Source organism: Magnolia sinica, chromosome 2 (assembly GCF_029962835.1).
Source record: "Magnolia sinica isolate HGM2019 chromosome 2, MsV1, whole genome shotgun sequence".
Lineage (NCBI taxonomy): Eukaryota > Viridiplantae > Streptophyta > Magnoliopsida > Magnoliales > Magnoliaceae > Magnolia > Magnolia sinica.
The window spans coordinates 20,322,442-20,336,716 of NC_080574.1; the positions used below are offsets into that span (position 1 = coordinate 20,322,442).

Below are 14,275 nucleotides of genomic sequence, written 5' to 3' on the forward strand. Positions count from 1 at the left end.
CCATGATTTATTTGTTTCATCCATGCTGTCATTCTATTTTTAAAGATCATTTTAAAGTATGAGTCCAAAAATTAGGTATATCCAAATTTCAAGTGGACCACGTTACATGAAACAGTGTTGAATGAGGGTCGACTATTTAAAAACATTTTTGGGCCATAAAAGTTTTGGATCAAGCTGATATTTGTTTTTTCTCTTCATTTGGGACTTTATGACCTAATCTATAGATTGGATGTCAAATAAACAGTATAGTGGGCCTTAGAAGGATTTTAACTGCGGATATCAAATCGCTATTGTTTTCATGTGGTGTGGTCCACATGAGATTTATATCCCTCTCGTTTTTGGGATCAACACACAAAATGACATGTAAAAATGAATGAGCGGAATTGATGAAACGCATGCATCATGGTTGGCCTACGGAGCACCGACCACCAGCCACGGAGCCCGTGGCAAGGAAGTAGCCAGGAAATCGGATCGCGTACTGGGTCACTCACAATGCTCTTATCATACTGAGTTTGAGCCCACTGTAAATTTATGTAGTTTATCCACACCTTTCATCCATTTTTCCATCTAATTTTAAGCGTTGAGCCCAAAATTGAAGCTTATAAAATTCTCAAGTGGACCACACCACAGGAAAACAATAGTGATTGTGAGTAATGATTTTCACCATTGAAACCTTTCTAGGCACACAGTTATGTTTATTTTTCATCCAAACTGTTAATAAAATCAAAACAACATGGATGAAGGGAAAAAACAAATATAATCTTGATCCAAAACTTCTGTGGCCTCTAAGAATTTTTCAACAGTATAAATTCAATTCACACTGTTTCCTGTGGTGTGGTCCATTTTAGGGTTGTTATGCTTCGGTTTTGAGCTAAGGCTCTAAAATCATCTTGTAAAGTAGATGGACAGACTGGATAAAATACATAAATCAATGTGGACCCCACAGGGTTACTCAGTACGCAATCCGCTTCAAGTAGCCAATCCGTTTCCGATTAGCTGGTGTACACACCACCAATCAAGCGGTGTCGGTACGTCTCGCGCGGAAACGAGCGCAGACGCTTCTCGAGCTCCTGAGACATAGCTGTCCTTGTGGCCGTTCATTAATACATATTTACATTGCCATTCCGCATCCGACTGGAATCGTCTACTGCACCACTTTTACGCTGTGCATGATACGCCATGGTGCAAGTTATTTTACATGTAAATCAACTCTGTTCATCAGGTGATAATGATTATTTTGACCGTACATATAAAAGATAACTCAAATTTAAAACTCATATGGCCCACACCAATAGAAACAATATAAAATTTCTCTCAAAACCGACATGTTCACACTATTTAGCCGGACTGAGTTTTTATCAGGCTGTTTCCTTTTTAACATTCTCTTTATCCAGGCGAATTACACTTGATTAAGGGTTTCGATGAAATATATAACACAATGGTGACCCCACACATATCTATGGTTGGCATCCCATCCCCTGTGGTGTGGTCCATTTGAGAGACAGATCTAACTGAATTTTGGAATTAGGGACTAACATATTGGATAAAATCTGATCGACGGAGTGGGTTTTACATATACAACATGGTGGGCCCTACAGCGTAAAGCAGCTGTTGCCTAGGATTCCAGTCCTTGTTGGTCGGTGTGTCGTGTCCATTGTTAGAAAGAGAGCTGTGTGCACTGCGGCTTCTCCCTGACCTTCGCTCATATTCCGGCCTTCTTGTGGCCACCTCTTTCTCTCTCAATAATAAAATATTCAGAAAAGGAAAACTCAAACCTTACCATTTATATATCTCTCTTTCCTCAAATTCTCGGAATCTCTGATCGTGAGGAAAGGAGGAAAACAAAATCTCGGCTTTTTTGCAGATCTGCTCCGATCTCCATTTCAAGAAAGGTGAGAGCTTCTCGCGATCTGCTCTCCCTCACCGTTTCTTCGCTTTTAATGCTAATCCAATGTAGTTTCTGTGAAATTCTCAGCAGTCGATTTGCCACACTCTCTCTCTTTTTTCGCGTTTCAACTGGATTTTTCCTTTCTGCGAAATACATTCAAATCTGCAGTGTTTCTAAGCCGTTGGTTTGGTTTCTGTTCTGAATCTTCGATTTTTTGGTTGAAAACGACAGATCTCTGTTTTTTTTTTTTTTTTTTTTCATATGATGTGGTATGAATTTAATGCGAATTTTTCGTTTTTCCTTTTCTCTATCTTGAAAAGTCTTGGCACGTTTCTATCTCCCTTGCCGAAAGATGATAGAATTTAATGCGGCGATCTACTTCTTGATTTTACTGTTGTTGCTTTCCTTCTTTGAAATTTCTGTTGATCTTGAGGTAAATGGTTGAAATTTGATTTTCTTTAGTAGTTTTCTGATATTTACAGCGCCTGCTTTTTGACACCTGCAACCCTACAAATAAATTGCAATGACATGCTTGCTCTTTATCAAAAGAGAAGGGGGTGTCTTTTTATATGAAGGGTAAAAAAATCAGGAAATGTAAAACTCTAAATATCAGCCCCCTGTATTATTCTGTTTTTTTTTTTTTTTCCACGGTCGGGATCTATTGATTTTGTCTGGTTCTTTTCTTTATTTCCTTTATAAAAAATAATAATAATAATAATAATAAAGCTTGTGTGATAATGGTCTGTGTTCGCCACCATCTTCAAAACGATGGCAACCCATATACCATACTAGTGACTTCCATGCTGGTAGATCTGGAATGTTCACATTGGGGGTCATATTGTGGATGGAGGAGCATTAGCCCGAAAAATCACGCTAATCTCGGATTTTTCTAAGCAACCAGCTATTGGCCATCAAATGGACAGTTCAAAAGAAATTAGTCATCGGTCAAGGTTCGACAGGCAAAGATGGTTACATACAGTTGGTTTGATTTTTAATCTTTCTTGCATCCATGAGGAAGCACATGGTTTGTACAGTGTGGATCGGAATACGCTATGCAACGTGTACAGTGGATGAGTTGCCCCCATTTAGTAAATGATGGTGAATCCACGCCATAGCGCAATGCTGTTTAGTTTGATTTTTTTTTTTTTTTGGTTTATTTTATGTTCAGTAGTTCCGGTAGATCTTCTGCTTGCATTCGTAGGTTTTACTAATGCTGGTAACTGATCAGTGTGAATGTTTGTTTAGTACTTGAGAAAATTCCATGCTTTCACAGCTTGTTTATGCTTTGTTCTCAAGTCTTAGAGTGTAGTTGTGATACATCCAAGATTGAGATGACAACATGGGGGATGCTTTGGGGTTGATTTGATTTTCTCTTTGTTATCTTTTCAGAATCATATTTTGAGGTCATTTTATATGTACAAAAATGGTGACCACCAGATACCAAAGAATAGATGGTAGGAGATCGTCGCCATCATATTGTTCAACAGTAACCCTTGTTGTGTTCGTGGCGCTCTGCTTGGTTGGGGTATGGATGATGACATCATCAGCCATTGTTCCCGTTCAAAATGTGGAGATACCTCCAGAGGAGACCCAAACTGATGTGAATGCACAAGTGGCGGTCGAGAGCATACCTCAGGGTGTTGAGGGTGGTTTGGGAGATGCGTCTCAAGATGTGAAGGGAGGAGATGCTGCTACTGACACTGTCATTCATCAGGATGAAACCAATTTCGAAGTAAATCAAAACCAAAATCTAAATGAGAAAGCGAATGAAAATACAGGCGAGGAAATCAAGGAAGAGAACATCAGGAAGGAGGGCGAAGATACAAAGAATGGGTCAGATGATACACCTATAGTGGAAACAAGAAATGATGGGGATGGTAGGAATGACAATGGAGAATCTAATACGGAAGGTGGAGGGGTCAATTCTGAAGGCAAAGAAGCAAATACAGAAGGTGGAGAGGTAAATTCAGAAGGCAAAGTAACAAATACAGAAGCTGGAGAGAGGAGTTCTGAAGGCAAAGAAAGAAGTATAGAAGGCGGAGAGGTGAATTCAGAAGGCAAAGGAACCAATACAGAAGGCAAAGAGGTGAGTTCGGAAGGTAAAGAAACAAATACAGAAGGTGTAGAGGTGAATTCGGAAGGCACAAAAACAGGTACAGAAGTTGGAGAGGTGAATTCAGAAGGCAAAGGGACCAATACAGAAGACAGAGGGGTGAGTTCGGAAGGTAAAGATACAAATACCGAAAGTGTAGAGGTGAATTCGGAAGGCACAAAAACAAGTACAGAAATTGGAGAGGTGAATTCAGAAGGCAAAGAAACAAATATGGGAGGTGCAGAAACAAATGAGAATGGACAGGCTGAAAGTCAGGAAGAGAAATCTGAAGGTGAAAAGAAATTTGGAGAAAACAATGATGGTGGACTGCATGATGGTCAGGAAAAGGAATCTCAGGGTGAGAAGAAATCAGAATTGGAGGAGAGCTCAGGCAAAAAAGTGCAAGGTCAAATAGAGGAGGTGGAACAAAATCAAGGGAAAGAAGAACAAAATTATGGTGATAGCAAGTCAGGCAACCAGTCGACGGTTGAGGTGTTTCCTGATGCGTCCCAGTCTGAGCTTTTGAATGAGACTAATACTCAAAACAGTGCATTCTCGACACAAGCTGTACAGTCAGAGAAAGAAAAGGAAGTACAGGAGTCTTCTTCATCCGAGGGCCAAACCATAAATGAGAAATCTGCAGCCAAAGGGGATGACTATGGGTATAGATGGAAACTTTGTAATGTCACTACTGGGGCAGATTACATCCCCTGCCTTGACAATGAGAAAGCTATCAAAATGCTCCGGAGTACTAAGCACTATGAACATCGAGAGAGGCACTGCCCAGAAGAAGCCCCAACCTGCCTTGTTCCCCTTCCTGAAGGATACCGACAGCCAATTCTGTGGCCCAGCAGCAGAGATAAGGTATACAAGCATTCACATCTAAACGTGAAACCATCAGTTGCTTCCTTATTAACGATGGCCTTATTATTGTGTCCCTGTTGTAGATATGGTACTTCAATGTTCCTCACACCCAGCTGGCAGCGATAAAGGGGCACCAAAATTGGGTGAAAGTTAGCGGGGAGTTCCTCACCTTTCCTGGTGGTGGAACTCAGTTTAAGCATGGTGCTACACGTTATATTGATTTCATCCAGGAGGTGATTACCTTTAACCTTTTATTCCTTGGTTCCATGGATTTCTTATCTATCACACAAGTACCCACGCACCCATACAAGTGCACATGCACTCACCCAAGCACTCGTATTCGCACCGCCACAAACACCCACCCACACGCAAACATGCATTTTGTTCGTTATTGGTGTTACTTGGACCTTCTACCTGCATATGCTGCAAAAGATAACACCTACCACTGTTTGTGCTTAATCATGTATATTTCAAAACATAAATGGAAGTAGAGCTGGACACCTAGATGATCCGAGCTGAACTGTGCCAAGCTTGACTCAGTTTGGCCAGCAGCTTACCTCAGCTTAAATTCGGCTTGGCTTGGCTCGGTCCTCGAGCCGCACTGGCCAGCTCGGGTCGGGTTGGTCAGCAGCTCGGCCGAGTTCGAGTTCGAGCTTTTGAGTCGAGGTTATATATATATATATATATATATATATATATATATATATATATATATATATATATATATATATATCGAGCCAAGTCAAGCCGAGCCAAACTGCGTCGAGTTGGGGCTGAGTTTTGAGTCGAGTCAAGCTCGGGCCAGCTCAAGCTCAGCTCAAAAATTTTTTGAGCTCAATTAAACAGCTCGGCTCGGCCTGAACTCAGCTCTCGAGCTGAGCCAAGTCGAGCTTATCCGAGCCCAGTCAAACAAGCTAACTGAGCTAACACGGTTCATGTCCAGCTCTAAATGGAAGATCTCTGTTTTCTGAAATGGGGTAGCATCTATGAACAGAAGATAAATATATAGTCTTGCATGCATAAATGCAATAAAGATAGGGTATTACTACATCATAACTGCTTGGTTATGTGAATAAACTGCAATATTAAGGTATTGATCAAACAGATTATCTGGCACCTTAGTGTCTTGTCACCAAAAGAAACTCATTGCAAATTGTCCCCGTCCTTGTTTTCTTTGTAGAGTTTCTTTGCCAATTCAAGCATTGGGCTGCCTAACTAACTTCAAGAGTTGGTGGAATTCCAGCTGTCATTTTATTCTTCAATAAAACTATTATGTCTAACATTGATATATGGTGTAATTTTGCTGCAGACTATGCCTGATATAGCTTGGGGGCAACGAAGTCGTGTGGTATTGGATGTTGGGTGTGGTGTGGCCAGTTTTGGAGGCTATCTATTTGAAAAAGACGTTCTTACCCTGTCATTTGCGCCCAAGGACGAGCATGAAGCGCAAGTGCAATTTGCCCTTGAAAGGGGAATCCCAGCTATATCTGCAGTAATGGGCACCCAGAGACTGCCAGTTCCTGGCAAGGTCTTTGATATTGTTCATTGTGCTCGTTGCAGGGTCCCCTGGCACATTGAAGGTATTACCCATGTAACAATTTCTTTGTTCTTATCTCTTATAACATGTTGAAGCCCAAAGTATTTGTTCTGGAAATTTATAATAAGGTCGAACTTGCAGGCGGTATGCTTCTCTTAGAGCTGAATCGCGTGCTGCGTCCTGGGGGATTTTTTGTTTGGTCTGCTACTCCAGTTTACAGGAAGTCAGAGGAGGACCGTGAGATCTGGAATGGTAGGAGTGCTTCTTTGGCTAATCTGAGCATGCATGTGTGTGAAATTTATTGCAGATCAAAGCTTAAACTTCCTTTTTGTTTTTGGCAATTATGGCAGCCATGACTGAACTGACAAAATCCATGTGCTGGGATCTGATGCAAGTTAAAAGGGAGAGAGTGAATGAAATTGGTGCAGCAGTATTTAGGAAGCCCTCCTCCAACGTTTGCTATGAGAGCAGAGCAGAAAATAAGCCTCCACTCTGCGACGAGAATCTCGATCCAAATGCAGCCTGGTACCTTTTCTGTTAGTCAACTAATTGGATTGATTAATTGGGTTGGAGGATGAGGAACTTGCTCTAAAATATGTCTGTTTGTATGCAGGAATGTACCATTGCAGGCATGCATGCACCGACTGCCAGTTGGTGCAGGAGAGCGTGGCTCGCAATGGCCAGAGCAATGGCCAGTAAGATTGGAGAAAACCCCATATTGGCTAAATGATTCTCAGGTTGGTGTTTATGGAAAACCAGCTCCCGAGGACTTCACGGTGGATTCTGAGCACTGGAAAAATGTTGTGAGCAAAGTATACCTTAACGGGATGGGAATTGACTGGTCTTCAGTGAGGAATATCATGGACATGAGAGCTGTCTATGGAGGGTAAGCACTGTTAGGATTGGATAGATACACACCGAAGATTATGTTAGATCCTAGATTATCTCCTAAGAAGTGCTGAGCAGAGTACTTGTGTCTTTCTTTCTATTACTGTCGATTGTGTTAGAAACGCCAGTTATAAATCCTAATCATGCTTTCACATGTTCTTGTTCTTTGCAGTTTTGCTGCGGCTCTGAGAGATTTAAAGGTCTGGGTCATGAATATTGTTCCAGTTAACTCACCGGACACACTTCCCATTATTTATGAGCGGGGTCTGTTTGGGATGTACCACGACTGGTGTGAATCCTTCAGTACCTATCCTAGATCATACGACCTTCTCCATGCAGATCACCTCTTCTCCAAACTCCAAAAGAGGTTCGCCATGTACAAATGCTTATCGTTGCACAAAGGGTGTGAAGACTTGCCTAGCAAAGTTTTCCTCGCAGTCAATTGAGTTTTTATGACTTGTCCGGATGCAGTATGGCAATGACAAGAAGAGATGGCTAAATTACAATTAAACCTTGGTTTTTTTGTCCAGGGATAAGGCTAGTAATTGTAAACATGTTCTAAATAAAGTAGTCACCAAGTGGTCGTTCCTCTTCAGCAATTTAATTATTGCAATTCAGCCAGATAGTGCATCCAAACCCTGCGTAGGGCCGTGGTGTGGGTGAACACTGATAATAATTTGGGCAATTTGTTTCATGGTGCAGGTGCAACTTAGTGGCTGTGATTGCAGAAGTCGATCGGATACTGAGACCAGAAGGGAAGTTGATTGTGCGTGACAAAGTGGAAACCATAGCCGTGGTGGAAAACATGGTGAGATCTCTGCGGTGGGAGATCCGGATGACTTTCACCAAGAACGATGAGGGATTGCTATGTGTGCAGAAGACCAGGTGGCGCCCGCAAGAGGTGGAGACAGACAGGTAGTCACTGGCTTAGCTATCGCTGCATCATCCCGATACTGGCACCGAGATTAGGTTTCTTTGCTGCTTTTCTTCTGGTCTTGTGTAATCTTTATTGTCAGCCCTGTTGTATTTCCACACCTGCCAATGTATCATTTTTCTGTTGCTGCGGGCTTCTTTTCGTCCTTCCCATCCTCTCTTGTTTTTTATCCGTTCCTTCTTCAGAATTTTCTTCATCTTTTTTGTTTTTTCTTTTTTCATCTCTTTTCTCTGGGATGGGAGGAGGCCTGAGTTTTGTTGATTGTAAATCATATTCTTAGATTATAATGGAAATCTAGCAATTCATCCAACCATAAAATCCAGACGGGCAAATGTTGTTCGTTACTTGTGATGGTGTGCGATATTGAAGGCATAAAACTCTTTTACAGTTGGAGCAGCTTTAAGGTGGAGGAATGATGTTATATGTGTGGCCAAATGCAATTTGCTCTGAATTACGGTGGGACCCAATCATATATGGTTTCGATTGTGTATTCTACGTACGTTTTAACTGGAATAAACTGTTGACGTTATTCTCATTTCAGGTTGTTCGTTCTCCTTGGTGACACCCCCCCCCCCCCCCCAAGATAAAAATAAACAAAAAGTTCGCCTTAGATTTCTCTCTTTCTTTCGTTCACTTTTAATTAGGCAAATGACTAGGCGTTAGTGGTGGCTGTGAGGTGAGTTTGTTTTGGTGGGATTATCAGATCTCTTATGCGGTTGATCTCTCTAGAGAAGAAACGAGCAGCAGAAGCTGAGGGTGTTCTTTTTGTAGAATGCAAAATGAAAAGCTTAAAAACACTTGTACAACGTCAAATACCATGGAATTGACTGTTTGGACAGTGGAAAAAAGGAATGAAATGGAAATTCCAATGATTTTATTAGCCATCCGGTGGAGCCCATCGTGTTGGGTCCAACCTGTTATGTGCTGGTGCATCAGGACCCTATAATCCATGTAAGATTATCGACTGTTGCAAGCGTTGATGAACAGCACGGATCACATGCCTGAGTAGCTCCACCTTCCCCGATACATTCACACGGGTAAATCCGAACCGTTGTTTGTACTTCGGAGCCAAATCAAACATATGAATGGACGGGCCTCCACACAAGAGCCGAGATTGAACACGTCTGCAAGACCTAGTCCATTCATCAAGTAGGTCACACCGCACGCCCTCCCCCAAAAATCAGTCCGTCTCATTCATTCGCCGGCTACTCCGGTAGAAGAAAATCCAACGGTTAGAAAATGAGGACCAACGGCCTACATTGTGAATTACCAGATGAGTGGAATACTGACTTCTGCACTGGGGTAGGCTCAGGACGCGAAATTCCTAGAACAGCTGTTGTGGGGAGCCCGCACAACCCAAAAAATCTGTCAGGTGTGAGACATCCCCTCCGTCCGTCATTTGCACCATCTTTAAGATGGTAAGGCTAATCTAAAATTCAAGTGAACCTCACCACAGGGAAAAGTGGTCATGGAGACGGTTGCCATTGAAATCTTCTTTGGGCCAGGATCATATTTAGTTTTTCCATTAATCCTGGTTGGACTCACCTTATGAATGACCTGGATGGAATATAACTATACGGTGGGCTCCACGAAAGTTCCAATTGCTGGCGTCCCCATCCCTACTCTTCCTTCCCTGTGGTGTGGCCCACATGAGTTTCTGGTTGGCCCGATTTTTGGCGGTCAGTCCTAACACGAGTCGGCCCAAAAGATAGATAGAGTGGATGCCCCACACACACATCAAGGTGGGCCCCGCAGCTTCTTTTTTTTTTTTTTGCACGGGCGATTAGGGTCCGTTCCGGCTGATGAATGAGCATACGTGATTACGTGTAAGGCGAAACCAATCCGTCCATCTGAAGCAAGCAGTCCTCGACTCAAACAGGGGATTCCTTTCCGTGGCTTCTATTGGTCCACGTCAGCGCTGATGATATCAGCTGACATCAGTTGCGATAATGTAAAGAAAATAAAAATAAAAAAATGGAAACACAACCGTCTTTCTAAATGGGAAAGAAAAGTATTTTCCTCTTTCAAGTGCATTGGCCCAATTTTCTCCGGACCCACCATGCTGTATGTGTTAGATCCACACCGTCCATCCATTTTTCAAGATCCTTCAAGTGCATTGGCCCAAAAACGAGGCAGATCCAAAGCTCAAGTTGACCTCACGGCAGGAAGCAGTGGGGATTGACTATAGTAAACCTTTCAATCGGCCACCATGATGTTTATTTGCCATCTAACCTGTTAATTATGTCATACAGACTTGATGACATAAAAACACAAATATCAGCTTGATCCGAGCCTTCCGTGGCCCTGAGAAGTTTTCAATTCCCACGGTTTACTGTGGTGTGGTCCACCTGAGATTTAGATCTGCCTCATTTTAAGTTTCATAAATAACATGATCTCGAAAAATGAATGGATGGTGTGGATCTAACACATGCATCATGGTGGGGCCCACCAAAATTACACGTCTTCTCTCCAGAATTGGAATTCCTAGTGCACAACACAGGGACGGGATGTTTTTAACTAATTGGATTTCCGTGGGTCCCACCATGATGCATGTATAAGATCCACTCCATCCGTCCATTTTTCTAAATCAATTCATGGCACGAGCCCAAAAACAGCCAAACACAAAGCTCAAGTGTAACATAACAGGGTAAACAGTGGCAATTCCAGGCCTACCGTTGAAAACTTCGTGAGGCTTAGGATCAAGCTTATATTTGTGTTTTCCCTTCATCCATGTTTGTGTGAGCTAATGAACAGGTTAGATAGAAAACAAACATTATGGTGGGCCATAAGAAGGTTTCAACGGTAATAATTCAATCCCAACTACTTCCTGCTGTGTGGTCCAGTTGATCTTTGGATCTGCCTCATTTTTGGACCAACTCCCTAAACAGATCTTAAAACATTGATGAGCGGTGTGGATCTAGCACATACATCATGGTGAGTTCCAAAAAAGATCCACACGACTCATTCAAGAAAGCATAAACGGACACAACAGTCTACGTGTCAGTTTCCCATGGGCCCACTCGGGTAACCGCTCCACTGACGGAGCGGGTCCGAGGGTGAGAATCAACTGGGTCTAAACCTCTCCCCATCTCCACTTTTCTCTCCTCAACCCCTTTTATCTTGCCTCTTCCCAAACAATAAAATCCACCACATTGAAAAGATTTAGAGACAGACTCAGACAATGGAAGACGATCATCACGTAAATGGGCCCACCAGAGGAAGCCCAGAAAGCAGCCCACATTCAGAAACTGGATGCAACCACAACAATATCAACAACAACGACGTTACCAATATTGGCACCAACAGCGGCAACAACAGCAGCAACAACAACAACAACAACAATAGAGAACAAGATCGATTTCTTCCTATAGCGAATGTGGGCCGTATCATGAAAAAAGCCATCCCAAGCAATGGCAAGGTGTCCAAGGATGCTAAGGAGACCGTCCAAGAATGCGTGTCGGAGTTCATCAGCTTCGTGACGGGGGAGGCATCAGATAAATGCCAGAGGGAGAAGAGGAAGACAATCAATGGCGACGATCTCATATGGGCCATAACAACACTGGGGTTTGACGATTACGTGCACCCACTTAAGCTGTATCTGCTAAAATATAGAGAATTGGAAGAAGAGAAGCTTACAATGCCTAAGCAACACCAAACAGACCAGCTACCACAACAATTGCCATTGGATAGTCCTCAATCTTCAATAATGTATGCTAATCAGCACTTCTCATTGCCTTTCTCCCCAAATGCAATGCAACAACACCAACAAGCAAATGACCCAAGAGCCCAATGGTAACAAGATGCCTGATTTTTTGCTTATATCCCCAATATATACTTATACATTCTCTATATAAAATATTCTATACTTTTCTTGTTTTCACTTTCCCTACTTTTTATATATATAACCGCCTATCCCATGCAGTTCTATATTGATCATAACTGTAGTGGGGCGCATCGGATTGCTCAATCTAAATAATCCAACAGTCAGATTAAAAAAAAAAAAAAAAACAATGATCAAGTATGGCCCACCTAATAAAAGTCTTACAGTTCACACTGCACGTTGTGCCAACCACTAACATGGCATGCGTGTGAGGTCAGCTCATCTATTTAGAGTGGCCCAACTCATTTAACTACATGTGTGCCCAGAAATATTTTGACCCATGAAATCTATGGGATGGGGCACACCTGAAGATTTCATGGCCCAATACCATGAAGATCACATGAAACGAAAGTTGGAACAAGGGTTTCATGAAGCGAGCCTTTATTATGATAGGTAAAGTTATAAGCACGCCTTACTTTAGATAAAGACTAGGATCCAGCTTCAAAGCTACTGTGCGCACAACGCGGTTGCTTGCTGGCTCCAAAGCCTATTAGTAAAACGGGTGTATCCCCTCATTAACTGGGTGGAACACATGAACTGAGGTAGACCATCGGTTGTTCATTGATTTCGATGGTGCGGCGAGCTTGATGAATGGACCATCGGTCCCATCTTTTGCACAACTAAGATGTTATGCATAAATGAGATGATGGTAGCAAAGAAAATATTGTATGTGAAGGTCAACATACACGTTGTACATGAACGTTTTTCATTTGGAATGTTAGCTAGGCAAATGGGGGTTCTTACAACAACACCAAAGAATTCTTTTTCAGATAGCTAGGGTAGATTCTCATTTTTAAATGATATAAATATTTGTCAAACAAACATGCCCTTTAAATTACATTTTAAAGTACTGACAAATCAAAATTTCAGTTAAAATATTTTGAAGCCTCTTTGCATAATGAAAAGTGGCTGCGTTTGGATGAAAGTAAAATTTGGAAAGTGAATTCCATGTTGGGGAGTTTCTGAAAAACTCACTCAAGAAATGGATTTTTATTCCAACTAAACTAAGATGCAATTTGCTGAATTATTATTCATGAAAAAGGACAACTTTTTTTACAAAAAAATAAAATAAAATTAATAAAGTGTTGTCCAAAAAGAGCGCGAGATGCGACATTATTGGAAACGACTCTCCACTCTACATCCATAACATTTAGGGAGTGTTTGATTTTTCAAATTTCTTGGTAAATATTGACAAATAAAACATTATTACTTCTAAGTTCTAACCATGTTTGGCAAGAGATGGAAATCAATGGGTATTTCCTCCTTGAAAATCGATTTGAAAAGGGCTGATTAAAATTTATGGGCCCATTGTAATATATGCGACTTATCCATGCCATCCATTTGTGGTACCATCATGCATGACCTATGGCTATATGAGCTGGATTTAAAGAGAATGCATGCTCATGTTTTAGAATCTTCTTATTATAGGATTCTAGTTCAGTATATGTGTCATATTACTATACTTTTCACTACTGACTTCATCTATATATGCTCTTGTAGTATATTGGCTTGTTTGATTTTCTGTAATTGGGTGTAAAGGAATTATGTAATCAAAGGCACGTCGAACAAGGGAATGGAAATTTTCATGACAAGCTTATTCATGCGCCCAAACACAACAACTGGAAAATCCATTTCTGTGATTTAGAAACTGAAATGGGAATCCATTTAAATGGTTGAGGGTTATAAATTCTTGAGTTTGCTAACCTGGGTGGGCACATTAACACTCTGTGAGCCCCACCGCGATGTGCGCAGGAATCCACACTATGCATTTGGTGGGTCCTCTCTAGGTTATGGGATGGCTGAAAAATCAGCAGTACCTAGATTTCAAGTGGCACACGTGGCCGGACTCATTTAACAACATGTGTGCCCGGAGACGTTTTAATGCATGAAATCTACGGAAGGGGCCCACCTGATCTGTGGTTTGGATGGTGAAAAGGTGGCCCAATACAATGAAGATCACCTAGAATGAAAATTGGAACAAGCTACTCATTAGTTGAGTGGCACATATGAACTGAGCCAGACCATTAGCTGTTGTTCATTGATTTTGATGGTGCGGAGAACCTGATGAATGGACCATCCTGATTTACGCACCAGGTGATTCATATGATGGGTCCCACCTTTTGCACAGCTCCGATGTTATGCACGAATGAGATCTTTATATGGTGGCAAGGAAAATGTTGCATGTGAAAGTC

General features: G+C 41.8%; 2 protein-coding genes across 2 annotated transcripts; both read left to right on the forward strand.

The window, feature by feature from the left end:
• The first annotated feature begins 1,711 nt into the window (after positions 1 to 1,711).
• LOC131236562 (probable methyltransferase PMT24) lies at positions 1,712 to 8,513 on the forward strand. Its single transcript, XM_058233828.1, has 9 exons — positions 1,712 to 1,892; positions 3,278 to 4,844; positions 4,928 to 5,077; positions 6,154 to 6,424; positions 6,523 to 6,633; positions 6,732 to 6,906; positions 6,995 to 7,267; positions 7,442 to 7,636; positions 7,972 to 8,513. Exons 2-9 carry the CDS (start codon positions 3,312 to 3,314, stop codon positions 8,186 to 8,188), a joined length of 2,925 nt encoding a protein of 974 aa, XP_058089811.1. The 5' UTR covers positions 1,712 to 1,892; positions 3,278 to 3,311; the 3' UTR covers positions 8,189 to 8,513.
• Positions 8,514 to 11,340: 2,827 nt separating this feature from the next.
• On the forward strand, positions 11,341 to 11,999 carry LOC131224219 (nuclear transcription factor Y subunit B-3-like). The gene has a single exon (XM_058219759.1). The coding sequence runs from the start codon at positions 11,385 to 11,387 to the stop codon at positions 11,997 to 11,999; it is 615 nt and encodes a 204-aa protein (XP_058075742.1). The 5' UTR covers positions 11,341 to 11,384.
• Positions 12,000 to 14,275: the final 2,276 nt, after the last annotated feature.

What these genes read in the sequence shown, in the direction of transcription:
- LOC131236562 (XM_058233828.1), top strand. Translation starts at nt 3,312, where the DNA reads ATGGTGACCACCAGATACCAAAGAATAGATGGTAGGAGATCGTCGCCA. An exon ending in GGACCGTGAGATCTGGAATG is followed by an intron (nt 6,634 to 6,731) that starts GTAGGAGTGCTT and finishes CAATTATGGCAG; the next exon opens with CCATGACTGAACTGACAAAA. An exon ending in ATGAGAGCTGTCTATGGAGG is followed by an intron (nt 7,268 to 7,441) that starts GTAAGCACTGTT and finishes TGTTCTTTGCAG; the next exon opens with TTTTGCTGCGGCTCTGAGAG.
- LOC131224219 (XM_058219759.1), top strand. Translation starts at nt 11,385, where the DNA reads ATGGAAGACGATCATCACGTAAATGGGCCCACCAGAGGAAGCCCAGAA.